This window comes from Lipophrys pholis (genome assembly GCF_963383615.2).
Source record: "Lipophrys pholis genome assembly, chromosome: 21".
NCBI classification, from domain to species: domain Eukaryota; kingdom Metazoa; phylum Chordata; class Actinopteri; order Blenniiformes; family Blenniidae; genus Lipophrys; species Lipophrys pholis.
In genome coordinates, this window is record NC_137649.1 from 20980391 (window position 1) to 21007740 (window position 27350).

At 44.0% G+C, this 27350-nt stretch overlaps 1 protein-coding gene across 1 annotated transcript; it reads left to right on the plus strand.

Annotated features, from left to right (window-relative positions):
* The first annotated feature begins 629 nt into the window (after nt 1-629).
* On the plus strand, nt 630-23926 carry tshr (thyroid stimulating hormone receptor). Its single transcript, XM_080490135.1, has 10 exons — nt 630-1016; nt 9681-9752; nt 10823-10897; nt 13206-13280; nt 13819-13893; nt 14847-14924; nt 16140-16208; nt 17908-17985; nt 21163-21351; nt 21763-23926. Exons 1-10 carry the CDS (start codon nt 847-849, stop codon nt 23171-23173), a joined length of 2292 nt encoding a protein of 763 aa, XP_080346261.1. The 5' UTR covers nt 630-846; the 3' UTR covers nt 23174-23926.
* Nucleotides 23927-27350: the final 3424 nt, after the last annotated feature.

Consider the following 27350-nt stretch of genomic DNA (forward strand, 5'->3'; position numbering starts at 1 on the left):
GAGTATTGCTCATAAAAGAAAAAAGATAAAACAGTTTGAAGCAGCTTATAAAAAAAGAACAAGCAAAAACTAAACAAGCAAAACAGTGTAAAAGTCTTAAATGGCTAAAATTGCACCTATAAACAACTATAAACAAAAGGTGGCGGGAAAACTGCTGACAAGGGTAAAACAACTAACATGTTTAAAACCGCTAAATCCTAAAAAAAAAAAAAAAAAAAAAAACAAACGTAAAAAATGTATAAAACATCAAGTATGAAGTATGAAATGTCACATAAACAAACTAACGGTTTCTGTATAAATATAGGAAAATAAACAGGAATGTACGATTTGTTCTGGTCATTTTAAAGGTTAAATGTGTGTTTGTGTGAGCTCCTAGTGGTCAAAGTGATTTTTAAAAAAAAGAAAAAAGAAGAAGCTCTTTGGGGTGTAAAGATTGCAGACCCCTGGTCTGACACAAGAGTGCCTCAGAAGTCCACCCTCCCTCCAGAGTTGAAGACCACCTCCAACTCCTCCACTGAGCTGCTGCTGCTTCATCCCCACCTTCACACTCACTCCAGGGGCCCACGCAACAAAAAAAAAAAAAAAAAAAAAAAAAAAAGAAAACTCCACTGCCTCTCACCTGCACAGTGGAAACTCTCTCAAACAGATGCAGCAGAGCTTTCCACGGGGCAGCTGGATTTCTTTGGACAAGGGGGCCGAATCTGTTGCACTTTCAGGGTTGGACGCTCAGACCCCCGGTGCGCACAGCTCGCGCTCCCGTCTGCGCTCCGGTGCGCCCAGTTTGCGCTGCGCTTTCCCCCCACCCCCCCTACCCCCACCCCACCCCACCCCTCACCCCCGCCCGGGATGCCGGTGATCCGCTGCGCCCTGCTCGCGCTCCTTACCCTGCGCGTCCGCGCCGCGCCCGAGGCGGACTCCTGCCCGGCCGTCTGCGAGTGCTCCGAGTGGAGGACGCGCACCATCTCCTGCTATGACATTGATATTCTCCCCAGGTTCCCAGCGAGCACCGAGACGCTGTGAGTAGGCGCACTTCAAACACACACACACACACACACACACACACACACACACACACACACACACACACACACACACACACACACACACACACACACACACACACACACACACACACACACACACACACACACACACATCTGTAAAAGTGATTCAGCTCAAAATTATTATTTTTTTTTGTCATGCAATTTGAATGCAAAGTGCTCTTATAACCCGTAGGGGAGAGTGGGTAAAAAAAAAAAAAAAATCATTATCATCACATGAATATTCTTTCCCAAGTGCACCCGTGGGGATCATTGCTCTGTCTGTGTTGTTAAGTAGTTATCCCGTTTTAAGGTATCATTTTATGGCCATTATAGTATCACTAACAAGCCTCGCGCCACAGATGAGAGTTGTCAGTGTGACTTATAAGCTTGATTTGGAATGGAAATGCAGAGAGTCATTAAAAAAAGAAAAGCTCTAAAACAGCACTTTGCAAGCTGCAAAGTTTACTACTGTAATGACATAAATGCTTCATCAAGGGATGTTTTATTTAAAACGAGTTCATACAGTAAAAACACTGTTGCACGGATGTTTTTTTTTTCCTTCTAATTTTCTGCTTATTTATTGTGTATTTTCTACTTCATACAGCAAAAAAAAAAAAAAAGCGCCTTTGTCTTTATTGACATAACAGATTTCCCCAGGTTCTTTCTTTCTGCTATGAACTGACAAAATGCGAGGGTGAGGAAAGACAAGCAGACTGAGATAAAGAGTGAGACAGGAAGTGAGAAATCAGATGTCCAGGTCACTCTTGCAGGCAGGCAGCTCCGCGCTCCGGTATGCAAAGCATCCATACGGCTGAAACACACACTAGAAGGTTCAGAAGACCTTCAGTCTTGTTTTGGGGTTTTTTTTTTTTGCACATCTGCATAGAGTCACACCTTGAGGCTCCTATGCTTTGTCCACCGGTGAATCAACCGTCTGCTGAAGCTGATATCTGCATCGCCACTGGGACGTCACAGTCCTCCTACTGTCCTTCAAGTCACACCGAGGCACAGCGCGATAACATAAACAGTCAATCATTTCGTCGTCACAACTTTTTTTTCTTTCCCTTTCAATAGATTTGTCTGTGAAATTGAAGGATTAATGTGATTTAGAAAAGTGGGACTCAGGCCGAGGACTTCACGGTGTCTTTCACCCACGAGTTCGGCTTAAATCAAAAGGGAAAGGGAAGGGAAGGCAGCCGGTCGTGAGTCGTGAGCTTGTTATCGGGGGTTTGGACTCGAGGCCTCGAACAGGCCGCCTGATGTCATGAATCAGGATCGGCTCAGAAAAAAAGAATAAAAAAATGTGGCAGGCAGGGGCCTCCGAAAGCTGCACGGACTGCCGGAGAGTTATGCAACAGAGAGGACAGTGTTTGCGTTGAGGGACGGAGACACATGGCCTTCAGATGGACTCCGGGACAAATGTGGAAACGCACCCGAGGTGTCAGAACGAGAGGGGGAGAGATAAATCAGTTATTTTACTCCCAAAAATGGAATATTCTGGGGATGTTGCAGGTATATTGCGCAAGTTTCTACACAAAACTATAGCATTAGTAGGCTAAACTACACATCTGTATTAATCGTCTACACTATAAGTAAATAAGTATGCTATACTCTACTGCTATATTGTATATATAGAGTGACACTAATCTATAATGCACCAACTCTCATGATAACATTAGTAAAATCTATACTGACATACTAAATCATACTAAAATATACTATGCTCTACGTCATGCTGTACTATAATCACTTTTATAGAAGAGTGACGCTCTACGACTGAACTATACTACTCCTATTTTAACTAAAAAACAATATTCATTATACCTCTTGACACTCATCTGCTATACTGTAATATATAAAGCTATACTATATTCTAATAGTATAGCTACCTTCATATTATAGATTTCACCCTATTAGACTATACACAATTAAACTCTACTATATTCTATTATACTATATTACACTATAGTATGCTCTATTATTCAGTATTACAGTGGAGAAACCTCTATTTATCTACTCACAATGCCTGTAGGTGTATACTTGACAGTATAATTTCAATCATTGTCTTCAGGCTATGAAATAAAATAATATGGTTCCTTCTTTATACATACTCATATAGATATATAATCATTCACTTTATGTACCGTATATAACAACGTCTATTACATTGCACTTCTAGACGAGTAACAGAGTAACAAACGACTTTTTGTTACTCTGTACTTGTGTAATGAGAATAAATTTAAATCGGAATCCTATTATACTACACTATACTATACAATACTATATATACTGTTCTACACTACTTTAATTTACTATACTACACTATAGTATGCTCTTCTATACTGTTCTACTTTACTAAACTGTATCTACTATGTATGCTATAGCACAATTACCTTTAAATAATGGAGTTACACTATTATACTGTACTCTGCTATAGTCTGCTCTACTTTACCATACTATGCTCCACTACTAGCTCCTATACCACACTCCACTCCACTCTACTCTACTCTACTCTACTATACACTCTGCATGTTATAGCATAGTTACCTTTATATAATAGTTATACTCTATTATGCTATACTATATTCTAGTCTACTTCACTATAGTAAGCTCTTCTATACTATGATCTACTGTACTCTACTTCCTATACTATGACTACTCTGTATGCTACAGCATAGTTATCTTTATATATAGGAATTATACTCTATTGTACTATACTGTGATAAATTGTATTATACTTTACTATACTATGCTCAACTATAAGCTCTTATACTACTCTTTTCTGTTATACTATACTCTATAATGCCACACTGTACTATGCTCAGCTTTTCTATGTTCTACTCTACTTTACTTGACTGTACTATTCTCTGCTATAAGCTCTCTTACTATACTATACTATACTATACTATACTATACTATACTGTACTGTACTGTACTGTACTGTACTGTTCTGTACTGTACAGTACTGCATAAACTATAGCATAATAATAATTACCTTTAAATAATGGAGTTATGCTATACTATACTCTACTATACTATACTATACTATGTTCTACTGTAAGGCATCAACTATAGCATAGCTACCTCTATATAATGGAGTTGTACTGTACTGTACTGTACTGTAATTTACTATACTATACTATACTATACTATACTATACTATGTTCTACTGTACTGCATCAACTAGCATAGCTACCTCTATATAATGGAGTTGTACTATACTATACTATACTATGCTATGCTATGCTATGCTATGCTATGCTATGCTATGCTGTGCTATACTGTGTGTATATGTACTCTGTGTATTAAAAATGTTATGCAGTGACCAATTAATAGTAAACCACGTGGTAAACACGATCACACTTGTACTTCATGCCGTCACGCTGATGTTTACCTCAAAGCTCCATGTGGCTGCAGTGCAGCTTTACAGAGCGGCGGCTCTGGCTGCCAGACGTCCTTCTATTGTTTTTTATTCTTGAGCGACTTGCTGAACGCAAACGTTCCACAAACGTTCCGCAAACGTTCCGCAAACGTTCCGCAAACGTTCCGCAAACTTGGAAACGAAAGCGTCCAGGTGAGATTCCCAAATTATGCGGAAAGTGAGCCGTCAGAAGCTCTTCGCACAAGAAGGACTCAGCATGTTGTGATAAATCTCATCCCCGCCCGAGAGTTTTCCTGGAAAATTCCTCCGTCGCTGAGTCCCCTTTATAATAGCAGCCATCACATGAAATTATCTCTCAATCACTGCTTCAATTCACGCGTCCACGTGCCCCCCCAAGCGTCCCCTTCCATTTACCCACATTCCTGCCCAACGCTTGGCCTGCAAGTCAAGGGGCATTGGACCATCATGATAAAAACATCTGCTGTGGAAGCTTGAAATAGGTCCCATATTGTGAGGGATGTTCCAAGCAGGTGAGGCGTGATGGACTGGCTGACCTCGCTGTCGTGGAGGTGCGGTGGCGGTACGCCAATAAATCACTATCATCTCATCCCAGCAAAGATTTTAGGTTGAAATTTCCGCCTGAAGCTGGGATGGATTCAAACTTTAGATTTAAAAAAAAAAAAAAAAAAAAAAAAAAAGTGAAAAATTGACCAGTTGTGCGGTAAAATCTGAGCTGCACGTGGCCATTAGAAGCTTATCGTTACTGAAAAGGGCACTTTTTTGCACTTTTTGCAAGCGAAACAAATGACATATTAAGCCATAATTAGTCGGGTTAAAAAAGCTTGACTGGCAGATTTAGTTCCCTTTGGTCAGAGTCAGTCATTTCCCCCCCGTTTGCAGTCTTTTGCGCTACGCTAAGCTTAATGAAGCATTAACCGTATTTAGCAGACAGATACGGGAGTCGTTGCAATCTTCTCATCTCGACACCGCCACAGGCCAACTAAGCCCATTACTCATTACTTTTTTTTTTAAACATTCTTTATTTTAACGCTTTCTTTTTAAACGTTTCTGGAGATATGAGCTATCAGATTGCTTACAGCCATTAAAAACAACAAAAAAAAGAATGTAGTCACACGCGGCAAAAGTTTTCCTCGCTAAATCCCGCTATTAACCGAAGACTGTGAAAATTCTCCCGCGGCGGGAAAAACGTGTTGGAGTTCTTTTCACTACGCAAAACGTGAATGCCGAGCAGACGGCTGTGCGTGTCTCCTTGAGCATGCATATGTGGATACTTAAGGTCCCATGTGTGCGTGTGTGCGTGTGTGCGTGTGTGTGTGTGTGTGTGTGTGTGTGTGTGTGTGTAGGTTGCTCCATGTGTCACTGAGAGTCTGAGAGGTGGGAAAGGAAAGCGCAGACGCACTCGAAAAGCCGCCGTGGCGTGACACCCGCCTGCGTCTGGACGATGCATTCAAGTACAATATTTACCTTTTGCAGCACTTTTTTTTTTTTTTTTTTTCAAACACTCCATTTGAGAATAATTATGAGGAGGAAAAAAAAAAGAAAAAAAAGAAAAGAAAAAAGACTTCAAGGGAAATCAGAGAGCGAGGGAAACACGGCGGTTCCAGTCCTGGAAATTAAAGGAAAGCCTCAGAATTCTTTAAGATGAGGTCCGAACATGTGATAACTTGTAATTTTTTTTATTTAAACTGTAAAAACCCTTCGTGAAGTGATGATAGATGACAAAAAAAAAAGGGGGGTGGGTGTCGAAGATGACGAGCCGGAGCTGAGAATAATGGAAATACTCAGATTTGACCAGGAATCGGTGAATAACATGGATTTCTTTATGTGTATTAGCATTAAAAACAACTTTGGTCTCCATCCATCCATCCATCCATCCATCCATCCGTCCGTCCATCCATCCATCCATCCATCCATCCATCCATCCATCCATCCGTCCATCCATCCATCCATCCACCCATCCATCCATCCATCCATCCACCCATCCAAGACCAGGCATCTCTGTCCCCCGTGACTTCCTCCAGCTTTGGTCCTCATCCGATGTTATTGAAGAAAAAGAATGCTGGTGAAAAGTGAATGCTACAAGCTCATTCAAGGATTCTGCCTGAACTTTCACTGCGTTGTGAGATCCATTTCGCACGACGACGGTGGTCAGAGCCACTGAAAACGCAACCTCCACTTCTTCCAAAGGTGGAACTTTTTGAAAATGCTCCCGCTCTGTTGTCATGTAATCGGACCCCTTTCTTGTGTAAAAGTTCACATTTTTTAATCTAAAGTTTGAATCCTTCCAGCTTCATGCTGAATTTCAACCCCAATAAAACAAAACCGTTGAACTGTTTCGCAAGTTTGTCAAGTACTTCAAATGTAAAATCTCTCTGCGATCAAATTGGGGGGGGGGGCGGGGGGTAACGCAACTTTCTGGAAAGGTTTGAGGTCTGTCTCTGCACATGTGTGCGAAGATGGACAATAACAATAATGGCCGCCTCCAGAGTGTCATGACTCCCCCGTCCAGATCTTCCTGGGACTTGGTAGTTTTCCTTGGTCTTCTGTCCGTAAGAACAGCGCCCACGAGTGGCCCAGCATAAAAACTACATTGCGTTCACCGCTTTCCAAACCCGAAACCGATGCGTATTTCACTGGAAATGTTGCGTCCCTCTCCTCCAGCCGCCGCGCAACACGAGCCGGAGCTCGCGGTAAACACACACGGCGGCGTTGTCGGTCGCTGCTGTGAATTATGTGGCGTCTCCCCACTTCAAACTCAATTCCCCACAACCGTTTGTTTTCTCGGGTTCCCATCCAAAACGACAAATTGAGGTTGTAATTTTCCCCTTAAGGCCTGGGAGATGGGCTCGTTGGTGAAAATGCAGGGCTGGTTATTTGGCGGGGGTGTCGGGTGTCGGGGTGGAGGGTGGGGGGTGGGGGGGGGGGGGGGGGGGGGGGGGGGGTCTGCTTTGTGTCGCCATGTTTGTTTGAGCTTGTCAAAGCGTGGCCAGGGCGCTGGGCTCCCGTGTGCCGACTGACCGACCCAGCCTCCTTACCTCAGCCTCTGAATTAGCCTATTGTTTCCCACATGAAGGATGGCGGCTGAGTCACTCCCCCCCCCCCCCCCCCCCCCCCCCCCCCCAAATGGACGCATGCGCTGTTGCGAGTTGGGACGGCACGCGGTGGAACACACTCCGAATGTGCATCCTCCCGCAGGCCGGGTCAGGGACGCAACACGACAGCCACACATGTGGAGACCATCTTCATCTTTTCCTCTGCACTTATGTTGTGATTCATACAATCTGCAGCCAGACCAGAGGAACAGAAAGATACAACACAATCTTCACTTGCAAGTATCTGTTTTCCCATTTCATTGACACGGCTTACAGACTATTATCATTTTTCTTTTGTTGGCTAAATCAGCCGAAATGACCACTTGTGGCATTCGTGTTTCACTGCTGACGAACTCCATGCTCTCGTCGCTAAAACATGCAAATTAACACCATAAACCTCAAGTTAACTCGTTTTTTTTTTTTACTCTTTATACTACCATTCTTTTTGTGAATTGTGTTAGATACTCACTACGTTTTCTAACCAAACATGTATAAAATCAATGTTTCCATGACCTTCTGTTTGTGTGTCAAATTGATTTTAATTCACATAAAATCCAGCTTCATCAAAATAGCGTAATAACGAACTGGAGACGGCGCCCCGAGCCTTTTTAACAAAAAGTTGCGTTTTCCCCCCATTTGCAAAGTTCCACATTAAGAGATGTGTTTACAGTGACAACGAGAACCGTTGTCGCGTAAACGTAAAATTTACGCGACAAAAAGTCAAAAATTTTTTCACTTGAAAACGTTGTCCTGTGTCTCTCAGAGGCCGGGTTGGGTTAGCCCCCCGGGGGCTGCAACCTGCAGCTCCCCCGTAGCGGAGCTCCGTGAAGCTTTTAGAATATGTCATGTAAATAAACATTTGTTTTCATGTTTATTTTCATTTTATAGCTAAAAACAGCTAAATGAGGTAAAACAGCTGAATCCGCCATAGCTTTGAGGAAAAGAAAGAAAAAAAATTAAAGCTCATAAAGGCCGCAGAAAAAAAAGCTCTGATATTTTTCTCACGGCGGCTTGGTGACATTAGGTGACGATCTACTCGGATACTTACGGAGCTCTACTTTCCTTGTTGCCGCCACAGTGAACCAGGTACGGCTGCGGCGCCGTTGTTTGTTCTTCAAATTGGAGCGTGACAAAGAGGCCTCCTGCGCGTCAGACTCTGCCTTTTATTATCAGAGTACTTTCCACCTGGTTCTCCTTTCTCACCTACAGCTTTGGCTCGGAAACCATTTCCACACGCTGGTACACTTATTTTCTGAAACAAAGTCAAAAACAGACCCAGACATTGTTTTGGTTTTTTTTTTCTTTTTCTTCTTGGTTGCCAGCTCAGATCCACGTCTTTGTTTTTCCCTGGAATCCTGGAAAGGCCTGAAGGGCCACTATCGTCAGACCTGCGCTGTGTTTCTATGGATGTTTTAGTCGTTTTTGTCTCGATTTCTTGAACAAAATTGTAAGTAAAACTTAAATACGGGGTTTTAGAGATTTAACAATTTGAGGAAAGGTTTGTTAAAAGAAAAAAAAAAGATATTGAAACATCTTGACATCAAAAAAGACGAGCTTCTCAGCGAATAAGTACATTAATCTGAATTAAACTGCTTAATTGGTGACAAACAAGACTCTACAAAACTCTTTATGTTTTATGAAAGTATTTTGTGTTTCATTTCCTGTATAATTTGTAAATAGCCGTCCGTGTTGTCGAGTTACACACATTGATGATCTTTCATAAACCGATGTCATCAAACATTATTAAAAAAGTTTAAAAGAGGTTGTCACAGGTTACTTACAGAAAAAGTAGTAAAATAAGAAAAAGGGAAGAACAACTAACTGTTTTGAAAAACAGATCTGAAACCTGTTTATTCAATAAGAGCTCCATAAAGTCCTCTACGACCATTAAAGCAAGAAATCAGCAGTGGTCCAAGTGACGCACCAGGTGGGACGCCTACATGAGACTACGTGCCCATAGTCAGCTGGGATCAGCTCCAACGTCCAGCAGACCCGAGCTGCATAAAGAAGACGAATGGACCTGAAACAAGTCCTTGAGTTTCTCAAAAAACACCTCAGTCGAGTCAGAAATAACAGAGGAAACGATGTTTTTTTTTTTCTTTGCGATAACTTCAATTAATCATCTTCTTGTTTTCGAACCAGATGGCTTTTCGAGACTCGCCTGCCGTCCCTGCCAGGAGACGCCTTCGCCAACATGGTCAACATCTCCAGAATGTGAGTGTGAGCCAATTTGTCCGGCGAGGGAGCCTTTTCGCCGAGGGCCCGTTGATTTTATTAATCACTCTTCAAACATTTCAGAGTCCGTTCGTCCACCTGCTCTCTCTCAACCGCTGCCCCTCCTCCCCCCGTTTTGTCTCCCGCCCCGAGCAGATGATCTGCTCTCTGTTCAGTATCACCGCTGCCTTCCTAATCGCAGCTGGAAGAGCTAATGCGTTCCTCCAGTAGGAATGTCGGTCCTTTGGACCACAGCAGGCCTTTTCAGACATGGGTTAGGTATGCCAGCAGGGCCTTCTGGGCGTGCGGTGGTGATTCGGAGACTCTCGGCCGAGGTGGAGTCTGAGCGTGGAGGTAAAATACACACTGGACTGCTGAGTCCGACATCTGCGTCCACAAGTCATGCGCGAGGAGCCGCCGGTGAAGGTCCAGCAAAGCAAGAAGCTGGCCAGAGCCGTTGTTTCTTCTTGAAACACTAAGTACACGACAGAGAAACCGACGAAATACCGGTCGGTCGTTTCAACCCCCACCACTGGACTTTGCATGAGGTGGATGGCAGTAACCATGGCGAAGCAGAATGTAGGTTAGGCTTGAGCTCAGGGTTTATTTGAAGAGCATACTTGTTACCAAGTAATAACAAACGGGAGCAGCAGTGACTGATGACCCGGTGATGTGTATGCGAGGCAGCATACCTGTAAAATTACCCGTGACTTCGGGAGGCTTTAAAAAAAACGAGGCTGATAAAACTCAGGAAAAGAGTTTTGTTTTGGTTTTTTTCGCGGCGCTCCGGGGTCGTTTTGTAGCGCCTACATACTCCAGCTCATTTCTAAAAACACGTGTTGCGTTTCGCTCTCCCGCCTGGCGCACCGCCTTCGTTCTCTGAACGACGAGGGGAAAGTCATTATCTTTGCATTACGAAGAGGATTTGTCAGATAGATTTTTGTTGTTGTTGTTGTTGTTGTTGTTGTTGTTGTTGTTGTTGTTGTTGTTGTTGTTGTTGTTGTTGTTGTTGTTGTTGTTGTTGTTGTTGTTGTTGTTGTTGTTGTTGAGGCTTTGTCTGCGTCTTTCAGACATATATCTGTGGATGTGAGGCTGCAGAGGCTGGAGAGGCACTCCTTCTACGGCCTGAGGAAAATCACCCACATGTGAGTAACTAACGGGGGGGGGGGGGGGGGGGGGCTCACTCTTTATTGACCTTTATTGATTAAGCTGTTCCATTTGCTCTCTGGAGAGAGAGAAGAAACACATTATCAGCTTCTTTCTCGCTGCCTCCTGCCTCTCGTCGGGTTGTGGGTTCACTAAATGCGTATTAGATAAGAAACAGCTCATTTCAATGAACTGACGATTATCTGGACGCACTGGGTGTGTTATTACTAATAAGCACGGTGGCGAGGAGAAGCTCACAGCAGCCAGTGTTTGGGGGGCGGGGGGGGAGGGGGTCTTGCAAGGTGCACTCCATTCTCAATTACGGGATGGAGATTTATGGGCGAGCCTCCTGGTGGACCACACACACACACACACACACACACACACACACACACACACACACACACACACACACACACACACACACACACACACACACACACACACACACTCTCTCCCCACCTCCCAGGACTTCATGTATTACCGCCTTCCCGCCTGTGTGAATAATTTCTTCCGAGCCGCAGCATCCACCCTCCCCTCCTCTAGACACGGCGCTCAATTTGTCCCGACTCTTAAAAAAAAAAAAATAAATAAAAAATCCGTCCATCTGAGACAGTGTCTGTGATTAACAGCTACTGGAATTAATCCGACATGACTTGATGCATCATTTGGCTGTCACTTCCATCTTAATTATCCCCGTCTTTTTCTCCTTAGCAGCCACATTCCAGATATCAAAACACAGACAGAGGCAATAACTCAGGCCGCCCCGCCGAGGGCCTGTATCTGTGTTCTGAGGGTGTGTTTTGGATCTCCGGGGCCTATTTGCCTCTGATTGGTGCGGTGTAGTGCCATACATCAGATAATGGCATCTCTCTCAGGTTTCCTTCAGGGTCAGACACAAATTAATGCTCTGCTTCCTGTTGGCTGCTCCAGACCGACAGCAGCTGTGGATCAAGGACTCGGAGCTGTGAAACACTAAATGGGGGGAGAGGGAGGCTTGAAATGTGCCAACTGAAGAGTTTGGACATCTTTTATTAAGAAAAAAACTTTGAATGTTGAGCTGTCTATTGAAATTTGAGAAATCGCGTGCCTGGGACACGAAGCGTTTAATCATTTTTATCCACAACAACAATCTTTGTTTGGGTCATGAACAGGAAACAATGTCAGTAGTTTAAATCTGCGTTAATCCGATTTTCAGATTAAATCCAATGACTGTGAGACACTTTCCAACATGATCACTCAAGTTTGATAGATGGATGGATGGATGGATGGATGGATGGATGGATGGATGGATGGATGGATGGATGGATGGATGGATGGATGGATGGATGGATAGATAGATAGATAGATAGATAGAGTTATGATGCACGCACAGAAGTTTCAGTCACGATTCAGGATGGTAAACATTGCATTTTCAGCTGTTTTTGTACCTGATTTTAGTGATTTTATCATTTGTTTTCAGCATTTTTGACATAATTTTGATATTTTGGCTAATTTTTAAAGTGATATAGCATTTTTTTAAATTCATTTTTAAGCCTTTTTTTTGTTTTAAAATATCTAGAATTGTTTTTTTTAAAGCTGTTTTTACTTTTTATCCCCCCAAACATTCTTGTGGTTTTAGCCAGTTTTCCCATTTAAGTAGTTGTGCCTTTGTTCAAAGTCCTTTTTTGCCTCGAGTGTAAATAGTATAAAAAAATAATGTTTATTCATGTGTAGTTTTGTGAAAGGGAGGGAGCCCCTATAGAGGCGCTCAAAGCCTGCAGGTCGCAGAACTCTGGTCAAGACTGTAGGAATTGTTTGGTTTTTGTGAAGATAAAGACATTTTCTACACGTTATACTCTACGCCACAACACAAACTAAATACTTTAGAGTTTAAAGGTCATCATGGCGAGGGAATCTTGGTGTTCGGCCTGGTTACTTTGCCGTTTGTGAACGGCCAGCCAAATAAATTCAGACTCGCTGCTCTGCCTGCTCACATGTTTCGCAGCCTCAACAGCGGCGGGCAGATGAACCACATCCGCTCGAGGAGTTCCAGTGAGGTTTGCCAGGTGTGTGAGGACGGGCCAGGACACGAGTTCCTGAGCACCGCAGAGCTCCAGCTCAGGGAGCACCAGAGTAAACACCCTAATGAAAGACTAATTGGACTCCACTTCCGGCCCTGGCGGTCCCAACCAACTTTCCCAATTTCTCCCTGGCGTCTGTTTTAAGATTGTGCAATATATGTGTTTTCTTTTTCTTTTTTTTTTTTCAATGTCTCACTACCCAAATCTGCCCTTGCTTACTTTGTTTTCATTTATCGCTTCTCAGAGAGCTCCGGAACGCCAAAAATCTGACGTACGTCGACGCAGAAGCCTTCAAACATCTTCCAAACCTCAAGTACCTGTAAGTGTTTTATATTAGGGTTTTTTTTTTTTTTTTTTTTTAAAGCTTTTCCGAAATTTTAATAACTGCTAAGGAGAAGTCCATGTTAATCTATTGGTCGAACGAAGAGTGTCAGTTTAGGGCAGAAATGAGTCACGCTCGGGTTGAATTTAACGGAGTGCTGCAGGGTGAATTCACAAAATCCCGAAAAACATATTTGGCTGAATTGAAATGTCAGTTTTATATTAGTTGCTGACTCTTCTCTGGACAACTGGAGGCTGGGTTTTTTTTTTTCCGTCCAGCGGGCCAGAATCTTGTCGTTTGGCATGACGTCCACGCCACTTAAGCTCTTCTGGAGAAGCCCAAACACGCCAGTATCTTTCACCGACGGCACAAGTTGGCTATGGAATGAACCCGCCGTGTTATTTATCTGTCTGCTGTCCTGATGTAATACACAATTACAGTTAAAAACACGAGTGGCCTGTTAAACGGCGGTCCGTGTAATTTTAGTTTTATTATCGACGTGTCATGAAGTCCGTCTTTCCTCTGTGCTTCTCAGTGGGATTTTCAACACTGGTCTGACTTTCTTCCCCGATTTGACCAACATCCACTCCACCGACATGAACTTCATACTGTGAGTTGCTGCGTTTTTCACCACTTTTGAACCGACCGTACTTCTCCTTTGGATCGATGCGCCAACATCAGCAGTCACTTAACAACCATGTACGGCCCGTGAGCAAATGAGTTGATGAAATCGGAAGTTATTTCAAAGTTTTTTTAGGCTTCTTTCAAAATCATCAGTCATTTATTTGTGTTCTTAATGTCAATAGCCACAAAAACTCCTCCCATTCTACTCTATTCTATCTGTTTCATTGTTTGGTTGTAATTTTGATAATTACTACCAAAAAATGACTGCAATCTCAACATGAAGCTATTTTTAATAAAACTTTCTGGCGCAAAATACAGAGAAACTTCACTAATAGCTGTTGTGTTATGTGTGTTTTTACAAAGTAATGGCTTCGAGGCGAGTGTTAGCTTATCTTTCATGGCGGCGGCGGCGGCGCCAAAATCTCAGCTCGGGCCTCTGTCCGCTACTCTTAGGGAAATTTGTACAGTTTGCTTGGCGAGTTCGATTGGAGGTTTTGGCCCGCGGGCCTCATGTTTGAAACCCTCGCCCTGAAGGAAAAGTCTACAAGGCGGATGTGTCTTTCACTGCTTCTCTTGTATTCTTCTCCTTTGCGTCCCCCGTGTATGAGGAACAGTCTTGTTTGAAGCGCGGCGCAGATCGAACTCCACCACGGGCAAACATCGCGTCCGAGTCTGACTGGTGCTTTTATTGATATACAAAACACTCCAAACGCCCCGTGTGTGTCTCCGCCTGCGTCCGGTCACGTCTCCGAGTCGACACCAGGCTCAGCCGGCTTCCCCCACTCACTAGAACTAATTTCCCTCCGCCGCCGTAATACCCGAGGACAGAGTCATCGATTGCAGAGTTGCCGCGGTGCCGGTTTCCAGCGAGGGGTGTTTGTTTACAGCTTCACCCCCCCCCCACCCCCACCCCCCTCTTCTCTCTGGGCTCTTTTGCAGGGAGATCGTTGATCATCCCTTCATCACCGAGATCCCGGCCAACTCATTCAACGGCATCACCGGCGACGTGCTGACACTGTGAGACGCGCGCACACACACACACACACACGTCCTGCGTTTTGTGCGACAATTTTTTAAAGTTACCCTACCAGAAAAAGAATCTTTAAAATACACTTTCCATAAAAAGAATCACTCCTGCACAGAGAATAAACCAACAAACCAAAACAAGACCACCACCACTCGTTTCCATTCATTTCCAGACCGCAGTGGTCTGAAATGATCACACCGGAGTCGATATGTTTACGATTTGCAGCCATCAATCAATGTGTTTTGATTTGACTTCATCTACGGAAACCTGCCGCAAGGGTTTCTGGGATATGAAAGATGGCGTCGCGGCAGCTCCAGTGAAAATATTAACATTTGACCCACAAAAAAAAAAAGCCAAACTTTCTCAAAGAAAGAGTCTTCAAACCACGAGAATAGTCTGAAATGTTGTGAAACTGATCGTTAATCGTTTTGCCAGTGCGACTCGAGATCTCGCGAGATCCGGTGTGACCCCCGTTACCGCGACGCCGACACGTCAACAAACCCGAGCATCTTTCGCGAAATAGAAATACGTGTTGGAAATACACGTTTGTCTGAGTATAATTGACAAATTAATTCAGGAACGTATTAGAGATGTAAATCGGCAGCTAAAACTGGATCCTAATTTTTTTAATTTTCCCGTGTGGATCCTGGTCGTTTTTCCGTTTTCGTTTCAGAAAAGTTTGTGCGCCACTTTTTGAAAAAGCTGAAACTGATGTAGTTTTCATGCCAAGCCACTAGAGGGCGCAGCTCGTTGTTTTTGTAATGGAACCACACACACGCAGAGAACAACACGCTATAAACATTAACGATGGCGGGTACACGGACGGACGGCGAAGTTGGATTGACTTCAGCAGCATTTTCAAAATGTTGTCAGGTGACCGGGGAGGGGGGGGGGGGGGGTGCTGAAAACGTCAAACATGACTTCACTTTGCAAACACGTCCTCAAATTGACCCCGCAGAACACGGTTCCGCCGCTCACAGCAGGAGTGAGGTAAATGTTGGGGCTTTAAAAAAAAAAAAGAAACCACACGGCTGCACAGACACAATCTCACCATGAAATGAGCCATAAGTAGGTTCCACTTATCTCCGCTGCATACACCAGGGATCGACACATGGAAAATATTTCCGTGCGGTAGCTTTGCTACTCAATAGATTCTAATGAGCGGCGTTTTCTGGACTTCGCTGATTGCACGTCTTTTGTTCCAGCATGCTGTACGCAAACGGCCTCAGAGAAATACAACATCACGCCTTCAACGGGACCAAGTTGGACCAAGTGTGGGTATTTCCGTCGCGGCAACTGGTAAACTGCACTTGACGAATCTGACTGAAGGAAAAATCTGGGCGTTTATGAGGAAATTGTTAAACTCCTTTATTTTTAGAGACTTTAGATGAGAAGCCTGACAAGCCTCTCAATGTCTCCGTGTGATATTTATGAAGCCAGCAGCTGATTAGCCCCGGTTTAAAGAATGGAAAGAGAAAAGAGAAGGAACTTGTCTGCCTTGGACAGCTTTCCCTGGAAAGAGCCACGATTCAAATCTAAACCTATTACCAGGTCAAATCTCATTTAATTTTTTCAAAAAAAAAAAAAAAGTGAGTCTCTTTTGTCGGTTAGCGGCGTTTGGAGGATGTTGGACGCCCAAGAAGGCAAATCATGAAGGCAAAACCCTCAAACAAGCTGAATATTCTTTAAAGCAATAGACCTTTCAGCCTAATACTATTTCGTTCTGCATCATGTAAAACGGAATCAAATGAAACACTGTCTTGTTTTATTAGTTTCGCTGTAGGTTACATTTTTCTTCCCAGGTACTTTAACTCGTTGCTTAACTCGCACCACAAACTTACAAGCGACCACATGAATGTCGAAGTCAAAACAAAAACCAGCTTTACTTTAATTCGTGGCTGTGTTGACCCTTCTGTGTGTGTGTGTTCCCGGGTGTTAAAAGAAAGAGTAAGCGAACACTGACATGAAAATCCAAGTTTCAGACACTGTCTCCCTGAATAATCAAGAATTTCTCACAACTGGATGAACTTTCTGAGAGACTCTAATATTTGATTAAAGCCGGCCAACTGTCTGAAACCACTCATCTTTGAAGCTGTCCATTTTCCTTGAAAAATGAGGTTCCACGGGATTATTATTATTATTATTTTTTTTGACTGGGATAAACCATCCCTGACATCTGGGCTGGTGTATTTCCTTACCCCAAAATTACACTACAAAAGCGAGTGGATCACAGCCGGGGTCTCCGGGGATCTTCTCATGTGTGCCTGGAGCCCAAGCGCTTGATTGAGCAAGTCGGACGTCTCAAGGGGGAAAATGCGTTTCCAAAGAAACTGGGTATGGGGAAGTCGACTACGGGCCCGCTCGCACCACGCCGACTTGCAGAAATCAATTTCGTCCTCGGTTACGAAGAGCTTCTCTGTTGCGACATGTTTTCCTCATGGTCCCGCAGAATCCTACACACTCAGGATATGAGGTATTAATGATATTAATTTAACACCCCTCCGCTGTTTTACAACACCTACGCGCAGAACCCGGCACTTTATGAGAGTCCAATTAAGGTAACTTAGTGAGTCTTACCACATGGGTGTTTGTGTTGGCGACCGATCGGCTCCGAGGAGAGAAGTGATCCCAGCGCGGGCCGACCAAGACAAACACACCCCTCACTGCTCTATTATCCTTATTAGATTTAAAGGATTCGCCGGCCGGGGGATGGGGGGATGAGGGGTGGGGACGGTGTAGCGAGGGTGCAGATGTTTGAGGAGTTGTATCTTCTACCGGCTAATTTGAACCAACGGCATAAGTGAGACCTTTTTTGACCTTTTTTTCTCAGAATGGAGAGAAAATAAACACTGGCCTGTGCGGTGATGAGGCCTGGGCAAATATTATGCCGAGACTCGCCTCTGTCAGTCTGACGGGAAGGTAACGGGGAAGCCGTTCGCTGAAGAGACTCACACGTGTGCTTTCCCTGTCCAGCGACCTTCACCGGAACGAGTATTTGACCAGGGTGGACGACGGGGCCTTCGCGGGAACCATCAGTGGCCCCATGCTCCTGTGAGTACCCGGACTGTTTCAGCTTTCAGCAGCGCCTCACCAAATGTTTGTCCTGCAGCCTAATCTCGTAGAGATCCTCTTCCGATGCCAAGGATTAGTGGTTCGATTCCCCCACGTCTCACACCGACCATTCAAACAACAACGGTGCTCCGAGCCACTTAAGACGCAACTTTTCAAAAATGCTCGGACGCCGTCTCTCACAAAAAAACACGCAACGGCACCCACCAGTGGCCTGGCATGCTAACTGCAGACATCGATTTCTAAACGTTGTCATTTAAATGCGAAATTGAAACGAAAATGTTTCCACTTTAAACGTTGTCGTGGAAATGGGTAAAAGACCATCAGCTGAGTGAAGATCCAGGTGGAAAAGATGTTTGATAAAAACTATATTCTACTTAACTCTTGATAGTGGCCAATTTTCTATCTTCCATTTAGATTATATAGATTTTTTTTTATTGTTAAAATAAAACGATTTTAGATTGAGAAGCATTCTATGTGTAATTTCTACAGGGGTTTATACAGGGGGTTTTTTTTCCAAGGAAAGTGACTCATTTGTTCAAGCAGAAGACAGAAAATCACATTGTTCATGAACTAGAAAGACTTTTTACTTTACTCCGCACACATTCCTATACGCAGTGATTTTATTCAAAGCAGCTGTCAATCCGACAGACAACAAAGTGATCAGACACAGAAGGATAGAAAGAAATGTGAGCAACGCTTCAAAAGGAAATAAATTTCAGTTTAGGAGAGTAAAGTTCAAGTACAACTCGTCTTGTATCGTCACACAGGAAAATGTTTTGGTTAAGACATTCTCTCGTTCACGATCAGATGAAAGATCAATACCAGCTTTTGGAAGAACTAATGTGAAGCTTTATAACTGTCAACATGCATAAAACATATTTATTTTCCAATGAAGCTACAACGGTAGTTATGAGTACCGATCTCATGGAAAGTGAGTTCTGTATAGTTTTTTTTTTTTTCTTTCAGTAAGAGATTATAGGCGAAACCACATAAAACCAATCCACAAGAGGCTCCAATCCGCAACTGTTTTGTTTTGTGACAAAATAGACATTTTCACCACCTATACCGTGCGTTTGAGTTTAAATTTAATGGTTATTAAGACACTATTTTACCTGTCCGGCCCATTCAAGAGGAAAATTGTTAAACAAACTCCCAACAAGCGAATTAAATACGCAAAACTCCCCAGGTATAACTTTGACCTGGACTCTCACAATATCCACATTCATAATGTTCAGACCTGATGACACATGTCTGCGCAACAGGGTTTAGTGAAAATCATTCCTCCACAGCTGCGTCTTCCACCAGGAAACCCGACACACATTATGTGCGAGCAAAGTGACGGAGGAACTTCCGACATTCCTCCGATAGTTTTTTTTATTTTAATTTTTTTGCTCGCGCTCGACGATAGCTAAAGCTACGACCCTTCACCGCGGCTATCTGATGGTTGTTGTGGCTCTGATTGGAGCTGTTAAGCGTTCGGTTTGGTAAATATGCTTCACGTGAAGGTCTTCGCTGGGTAACATGTCCTGAGTGAGGTCATGGGCTAAACATCTGGAAATGACAAAATCAGACTCGAACACTCGAAGGGTCTTGAAGCTGCTTCTATTTTTTTTTTTTTTTTTAACAGCCTCACACAATGAGCCCCACGAGAGGAAACCAGAGCAGAGGACGGAGGAGAAGGGAGAGCAAACGGGGCTGAAAAAGAACAATCGAGCTTTTAGCAGAGATGGCTTGTGTTTTTTTTTTGTTTGTTTTTTAACTTAATGAAATTAATCACGCAGCTCAAGTTTTAATGGGTTAGGGGACTAAAGAAAGCAATGGAGAAGTTGGACTTTGCTTGGCCTCTTGAAGCATATTACGTACGTAATGTCCCGATGTAATCAGTCAGTCGTACGTGTTTGTCCCAGTGAGGTTGAGAATTCTCTAAATATGAATAATGGAGGACTTCACTCCGGAGAGGAGATGGGAGGGTGTCGTTCATGCAATTTGCTGAGCTTTGCTCAAAACTTCTTGGCCAATGTGGACGTTGGTCACTTAAAAGTCAAGTGGTTGGTAATTTACAGACTTCTGGAGAGAGGGTATTTGGAAAAATACACATCAAGAATGTGACCTCAGCGCTTCATAATTATGCGTTTGAAACTTGTTATCTGACAACATATGATTTTGAATTTTATATGTTTTAAATATTCTAATAAAAAAAAAAATATATATATAAAACATACAAACTTATTCGAAAAAAAGATGTATCGTTGACACTACAAATCTAATCAAATCTATTTCATTTATGATTTTTCTTCATTTTACGCTTGTTGATTTTATAATATGATGATCCAAAGTGTCTTTGAGTGTCTTGAAAAGCGCAATGCAATTAAGATTGATTATTTTTATTATTACAACCTTTTCAAATGAAAATGCAAAACTTTCATCGCGTTTTGGTGGTCCGTTTACACGACAACAATGCTTAGAGCCACTGAAAATGCAAATTCTTGAAAATGGCGCCCAAGGTGGAAGTTTTTGAAAACGTTTTTAAAAACTTTTGTCGTGTAAACGTGAAACTTTTCTGAAATGAAAAAGCAAAAACGATGCGTTTTCACTTGAAACATTGTCGTGAAACTTCAGACCACAAAATAAGCGTGAATCTTCGATTTCAACCATATAACTACAAAAATAAGCATATCTTTATATATTACATATAAGTTATATACAATTGTTTGCGCATTGATTTGACTATTTTCAACCTCACGGTTGTCGTATGTCTGCCTACAAGAATAAAATGATTTCCCAGGTTAAAAAAAGAAAAGAAAACCTTGAAACCAATATTATAATGAACTTAATGCAAGTTCCAGAGAAGATATGTAACGCAGTGGAGCCACACTCTGAAAATGTTGGATTTAAACATTGGAATTACTCTCATAAGCAACGTTTTATAATTCCAGGTAGACAGGACACACCTGGGAAGTCACTGAATTGCCTCTGAACACACAATCTGCTGCTGCACTGTTCTCTGGAAGTCTTTATGCTATGTAATGTTATAAGGCCAATGAGTTAGCCACTCACCGCCACTACAGAGGCCATGTGTTAAAAAAATAAATAAAAAAGGATGTCAGTTGTTTGAGTATTTTCTGAAGCTCACTCACTCCCCCGTCTGTTCCTCAGAGACGTGTCCAACACGATGATCACCTCCCTGCCGACCACAGGCCTGGATTCCCTCCGGGAGCTGAAGGCTCAAAGTGCCTTTTCCCTCAAGAAGCTGCCGCCCATCAGGACCTTCAAGCACCTCGCCATCGCCAACCTGACCTACCCGAGCCACTGCTGCGGCTTCAAGAACCTCAAGAAGAAACGGGGGTGTGGATCCGTCAAGGCTTATTATTTGTTGATGGCTCCCAAAGGAGTCAGGAGTGGAGAGGAAGCTTTTAGGATGCGGCGCCACAGCGAGCGCGGGCAGCTGCACTTCTACAGAGTCGATCTTGGCAGGAATTTAAGGTCCACCGGCTGACGTGTTTACCTATAACTTCTCGCTGTGCTGCCATAATTAGTGTCACTCACTGCTGTTATTGTAGGGAAGAGGGTTGAGCCAGACTCATAATGACTCTCAAAACATCACTTTCCTTTAACCGAGAACGTAAATTATTTGATTGTACACTTATATCCAGAGGAGGATAGCAGCCAGATATGTTTTTCTTCTTTAAAAAAAAAGAAAAAAGAATCTCTTTTAAAACTGTTTTCATTGCTTCTTCATCTTTGTGTGCTTTCCAGCTATTGGGAGTACCTCTTCTGTAACTTCACCGCTTCCCACGACCAGCATCAGAAGCGCTCTGTGGGGCCCTTCCGCATGCCGTCCCTCCAGGGGGACGGCGGTATGGAGACGCCTCCCGACCACGAGCCGAACGAGGGAGATCACAGAGAGTCCCAGCAGGACGGGAGGAGAGGGGACTTCCACGGTAGCCTTCACTTCCACGCCTACTTCTGGGGCCAGCCGGATGAGGATGTGGGTTTCGGAGAGACCCTCAAGAACCCCCAGGAGGACAACAGCCAAGAGTTTGAAAGTCGTTACGATTATGTGGTGTGCGAGGAAGGGGAGGAGGTGTCCTGTGCACCGGTACCAGACGCATTCAATCCCTGTGAGGACATAATGGGTTTTGGCTTCCTGCGGGCGACCGTGTGGTTCGTCAGCTTGTTGGCTGTCGTGGGAAACGTGGTGGTGCTCCTGGTGCTGCTCACCAGCCACTACAAGCTCTCGGTCTCCCGCTTCCTCATGTGCCACCTGGCCTTTGCTGATCTGTGTATGGGAATCTATCTGCTGCTCATCGCCTCTGTGGACATCCACACCCGAGCAGAGTATTTCAACCACGCCATAGACTGGCAGACGGGTCCCGGCTGTGGGCTCGCTGGGTTCTTCACGGTGTTTGCCAGCGAGCTGTCGGTCTACACCTTGACGGTGATCACCCTGGAGAGGTGGTACGCCATCACCTTTGCCATGAGGCTGGATCGCAAGTTGCGTCTGCACCACGCGGCAGCCGTGATGCTGGCCGGCTGGATCTTCAGCCTCATCCTTGCCTTGCTCCCACTTGTCGGTGTGAGCAGTTACCAGAAGGTCAGTATCTGTCTCCCGATGGATACCGAGTCCACGGTGGCGAAGGTCTACATCCTGTCGGTGCTGATTCTCAACACGCTGGCCTTTTTTGTCATCTGCGCTTGTTATTTCAAGATCTATTGCGCGGTGCACAACCCCCACTACCGCTCCGGTTCCAAGGATACCAACATCGCCAAGCGCATGGCCGTCCTCATCTTCACAGACTTCCTGTGCATGGCGCCGATCTCCTTCTATGCAATGTCAGCTGTGCTGAACCGCCCCCTCATCACGGTCTCCAACTCCAAGATTTTATTGGTGCTCTTCTACCCGCTGAACTCGTGTGCAAACCCGTTTCTATACGCCATCTTCACCAAGGCCTTCAGGGGCGACGTCTTCATCCTCCTCAGTAAGGTGGGCCTGTGTCAGCAGCAGGCCCAGCTGTTCAGGGGCCAGACCGTCTCGTCGAAGGGCAGCAGCGGGACATCACAAGTCCGGAGAGACAAGAGTCGGAAAGGCGGAAGCATCGGCCAAGAAGAGGTGCCCATTAACGTAAAGAGCTTCTCCGGACTGGACACACCGACCACTAAGCAATGAGCAAATCTCTGAAGGGAGTTTCAGCACGAACATGAGAGCCGGACACCAGCTCAAGGTAACAAAGAAGGAAAAGTTCAAGTGGAGAGGAGAGTCCTTGAAGTGTTCGAGGATGGATCTGTTTGGATACTTAACAGAAAGTATCTGCTTCAGCTTTTCAAGCCAAGTTCAGCTGTTTTCACAATTCCGGCTGTGATGATTTTATGGTTCCAATTGTTGGAGAGTATCGAGTGTCCCTGAAATATGAGCCTGACTTCATCTCACTTATAGCTCTTTGTATTCTGATGGACTGGCTAGAGGTGGATGTTATTTTAAGAAGAAAAAAGCAGTAGGGGTCTCGAAATTTCAATTCCCCATACGTATATAGCTACCAATCCAATATATATTTACCATTTCAATAATATGTTAACTGTAATTCAACCTATTGGGACACAGATGGAGCAAAACGTCATGGTCATTTTGTGGCACATTATTTATGTGTCAGTAATGTGTTCAAGGACAGCCTGCTGGCTGGGTGCCATTTAACCGTGGAAACTTTATTCAGTCTATGAACACAGGATACCTTCCGATCAATTTTTTCACTGTATATAATGTAAATATATGAAAGTATTAAGGGATTTATGGAAGAAACAGGAAACACTGAAAGTTGTTTTTAAACTACGTACAATCAGTACTGAGTTGTTGCAAATACAATGAAAATGTACTTCTCTGTGGCACATACCTGCACTAAATATACGTTTCACTCGATTTAATTCATTGTTGTTATTACTGATGAGATTTCACTGCTTTGCCGTAATGCACTCTGATCCTGAAAAACAACTTGCAGGGGTGCCGTCTCATCTCCCCAGAGCATATGATCCAATTACAAAAGTAAACATAAGACATATTTGGATTATGAGCAATTTTCTACAAATTGCACTCAGGTATGAAAGTCACAGATGCGCGCCGTCAGAGCCGTCACTCTCCCCTGGAATGCCGCGGTTGTTTTTCCAGCGCGAATCGTGATCCTTTCCCTCCTTGTGCGGAAAGACGTGACTTATACAATCAGCGGAGATGAAATACGACTGAGACACGTGCAACTTGTGTGATATTGAGTCATTATGTGCAAACGGACACCTTCTGCCAATGGCAGCTTAACATCTGGTTAGTATTTGATTTGCTGGGTGACATTTTTTTTTTCTTTGAGGGAACATACAGATGAACTCAAGGGGGGGGCGGACTTTCCAGGAAAGAGGGATCATTTCAGACCTTTTTTTTTTTTTTTTGCATATTTGTCCTGAAGATATCCGAACCCAATTGGTGCATTTTTTTTTTTCAGTATGGAAAGTACTTGTTCCACAGTTTTGCATGTCCATCACTCAAGAACATTCTCAGAACATCAGCAAAATCAGCGTTGGTCAAAAACCTCAAAGCTGGAAAGACTTTCGAGTTTTTAAAGCTGTAAAAATCAAGAGTGGCATCTGTTTGCCACGTTCCAGACTTGACTCAACGGGTAAATTCCAAACAGACGAACCGGACATCATTTTCACTTGAACGCTTTCCACGGCGTCGCGTCCGTCTCCGCCAATCATCCATTAGCAGCAACCCAGTGTGGATTGTTCAAATTGCGAAGCCGCTTGACGTGCCTGGCTGCATTTGTGTGTGTGTGGAGGGGAGCCTCCTCCCACTTCCAGTCAACGTTACCTCGCTGCTCTTGAGTGCGGTGTTTGTCGAGGCCGATAAAAATCAAAGCCGCTGCACATTTGCGTGGGCGTCTTGCTGTGGGCTGGTGGCACATACCTGTAGAATGCCCTGGCTGTGCACCTTCACCTTCAACCCGGGCGTCTCGTGTTTTCTCAGATCGGTCGGGTTTTGGCCCAATTAATGGGATGGAGAAACTGATAGAGGTTTGGGATGGATTTATTTTGACATTCTTCTTCTTGCTGGTTCTCAGGCCTTTCTGCTCATTCCTTCCTCCGTATTACAAATAAACACTTCCCCGAGCGGTTCCTCAAATAATCAGGACGGAAGACGACGATGCGCCTCGGTAACTCGAGAAATGGGAAAAGATTAATGGAAGCAGAATCTGAGGTTTCCTTCTCAAGATTTAGTTCAGTCAGTCAGAGGAGGCCAAAGAACTTCGAGTACACACCCAGTACTTATAAAATCCCCGCACTTATGACGTCTATCCTTTTGTTACTCCTCAGGCTAGTGCATAGTGACTGATCTTGAAGAGTCAAGATCCCATCTTGGAAAGATCTTCAGTACCAACTGATGCAAACCACTGAGTTTTGAAGTTTCTGTTCTGCTGAAAACAACTTTGTTTGGCACTCAAGAGTATCATCACAAAGAGTTTCACATTTAGACTCTTGATATTTGTGCGGAACATTCAGGCAGGTTTGGTTAAAAGTGCAACGTCGGGCTTTAAATGTGACAGAGGATATCAACCTCAATCATTCAGCCTAAAGAAGAACTACTACCATCTGATTTAAGATATTTTATTGAGGCATCGAGAAAAAATATTTCTCTGCATGCAACCCATCCTATGGTGAACTTTAACCATACATGTTGGGAGCAATGGGATTGGAAGCAGCAAACGTTCATGGTATAAACCAACTCAGTATCTGCAGCATGTAAAAATGTATACACTTTTTCTTGGAGAAGTGCTGTTCGACTCAAAACCTACATTCTAATTGTTGGGGATCTACCTGCACACGGGCAGGAAGTCTATAGATTGCGATCATAGCGTTTCAGAAAAGTTTTTCGTTTGCACGGACAGAGAAAAGTGCGTTTTGAAAAAAAAGTTGCACTCCAGAAGCCATTACCTGTGACTCCTGACACAGTTGTCGTATAAATGAATGTCAAAATACGTTGTACTTTAAAAATGTAGCTTGTGACACGATGAATCATGTATTTTAAAATACATTTTAACTTTGAAATCTACAAACTTATGATCAAAAGTATCAGGTTGTCTAATGTTTGGTGTTTCGTGATATTCATTATGGTCTTGCATAACGTTTAGCTTGAATTATATCCTTACATTGGGTTTTCAAAACATTCCTTCTTTAATGTGTTTTTAAAAAATTGCTATTATTTCTACTGATCAGTTTTCTATGACGAGGCGTCCCGAAGGCCTCGTCGACTCGCTCCACACTGTACACACTATAAACGGCAAGACCCTCTGGAGCCTAAGCCCAGAGAGGAGGAATCTCCATTAGAAATGGATAGAGGCACTTTGTCCCCGGGGAGAGTCCTGTTCGCCGAGGCGACGGTGAACTGGTAAAAGCCACAGTGGCTGTATCCCGCCGAGGCCTACAAACCCTGTTTCGCCACGCCGCTGATTGGCAGTCACCGCAAGTTAGCTGGTAAGCAGAGAAAGCCACGGAGGCTGAGCCCCACATCTCCAGGGCCTCATTACGAGCCTCATTCGCCAGCAGCTCAGACTCCTACGTCTGAGTGCCCGGGAGGAGCAAAAGGGCCCACTTCATCAGAGGCAGCCAGGGATACATTCTTCCTCCACCCGGTCTGTTCGGGGGCTGAATGAATCCTTGTGAAGTGTGATTTAGTATAGAAGCGACAGGCTGCCTCAAATCCATTTACAATCAAAGGGTGAAATCTCCATGTAGTTTTCTGATTCAGCTCTAATCCCAGACAGCACCACACCTCCATCTTGTAATTACCCGAAAGGAAATAGACGGGGCTTGTATCGGTTTGGGCAGGAGTTGGAAGTAAGGGGAGGGCGAACGCCCATAATGTGCAAGAAACCCTGACATCCATCCAGACGCTGGATTAGAGCGGAGTGGAACTGAAGATGGGCGGCGGCGGACTCCGCCTCTCGCGTGTGTGTGCTACATCAGACCCAGCAAGGGGGAAGCGCAACTCAACGGGGCCAGTTTTCTAACCCCACGAGGCGCTCCCGCAGAGTTCCAGAGGGAAAACGGTTCTATTCCATTAAGTTTTGATTAAAAAAAAAAAAGAAAAAAGAAAAAAAGGAAAACCCTTGTTTGCTCAGCTGGAAATTCAACAGTGTAGATGTGCGAGAAGCAATGAATCATTTCTATGGCGGCTCGTTTACATGGCAACGATTTCAAGTGAAAATGCTCAACTTTTGTTGCTGTTGTGGCCACTGAAAACGCAACTTATTGAAAACGGCTATCAAGGTGGGACTTTTTGAAAACACTCCAACTGTTGTCGTGTAAAC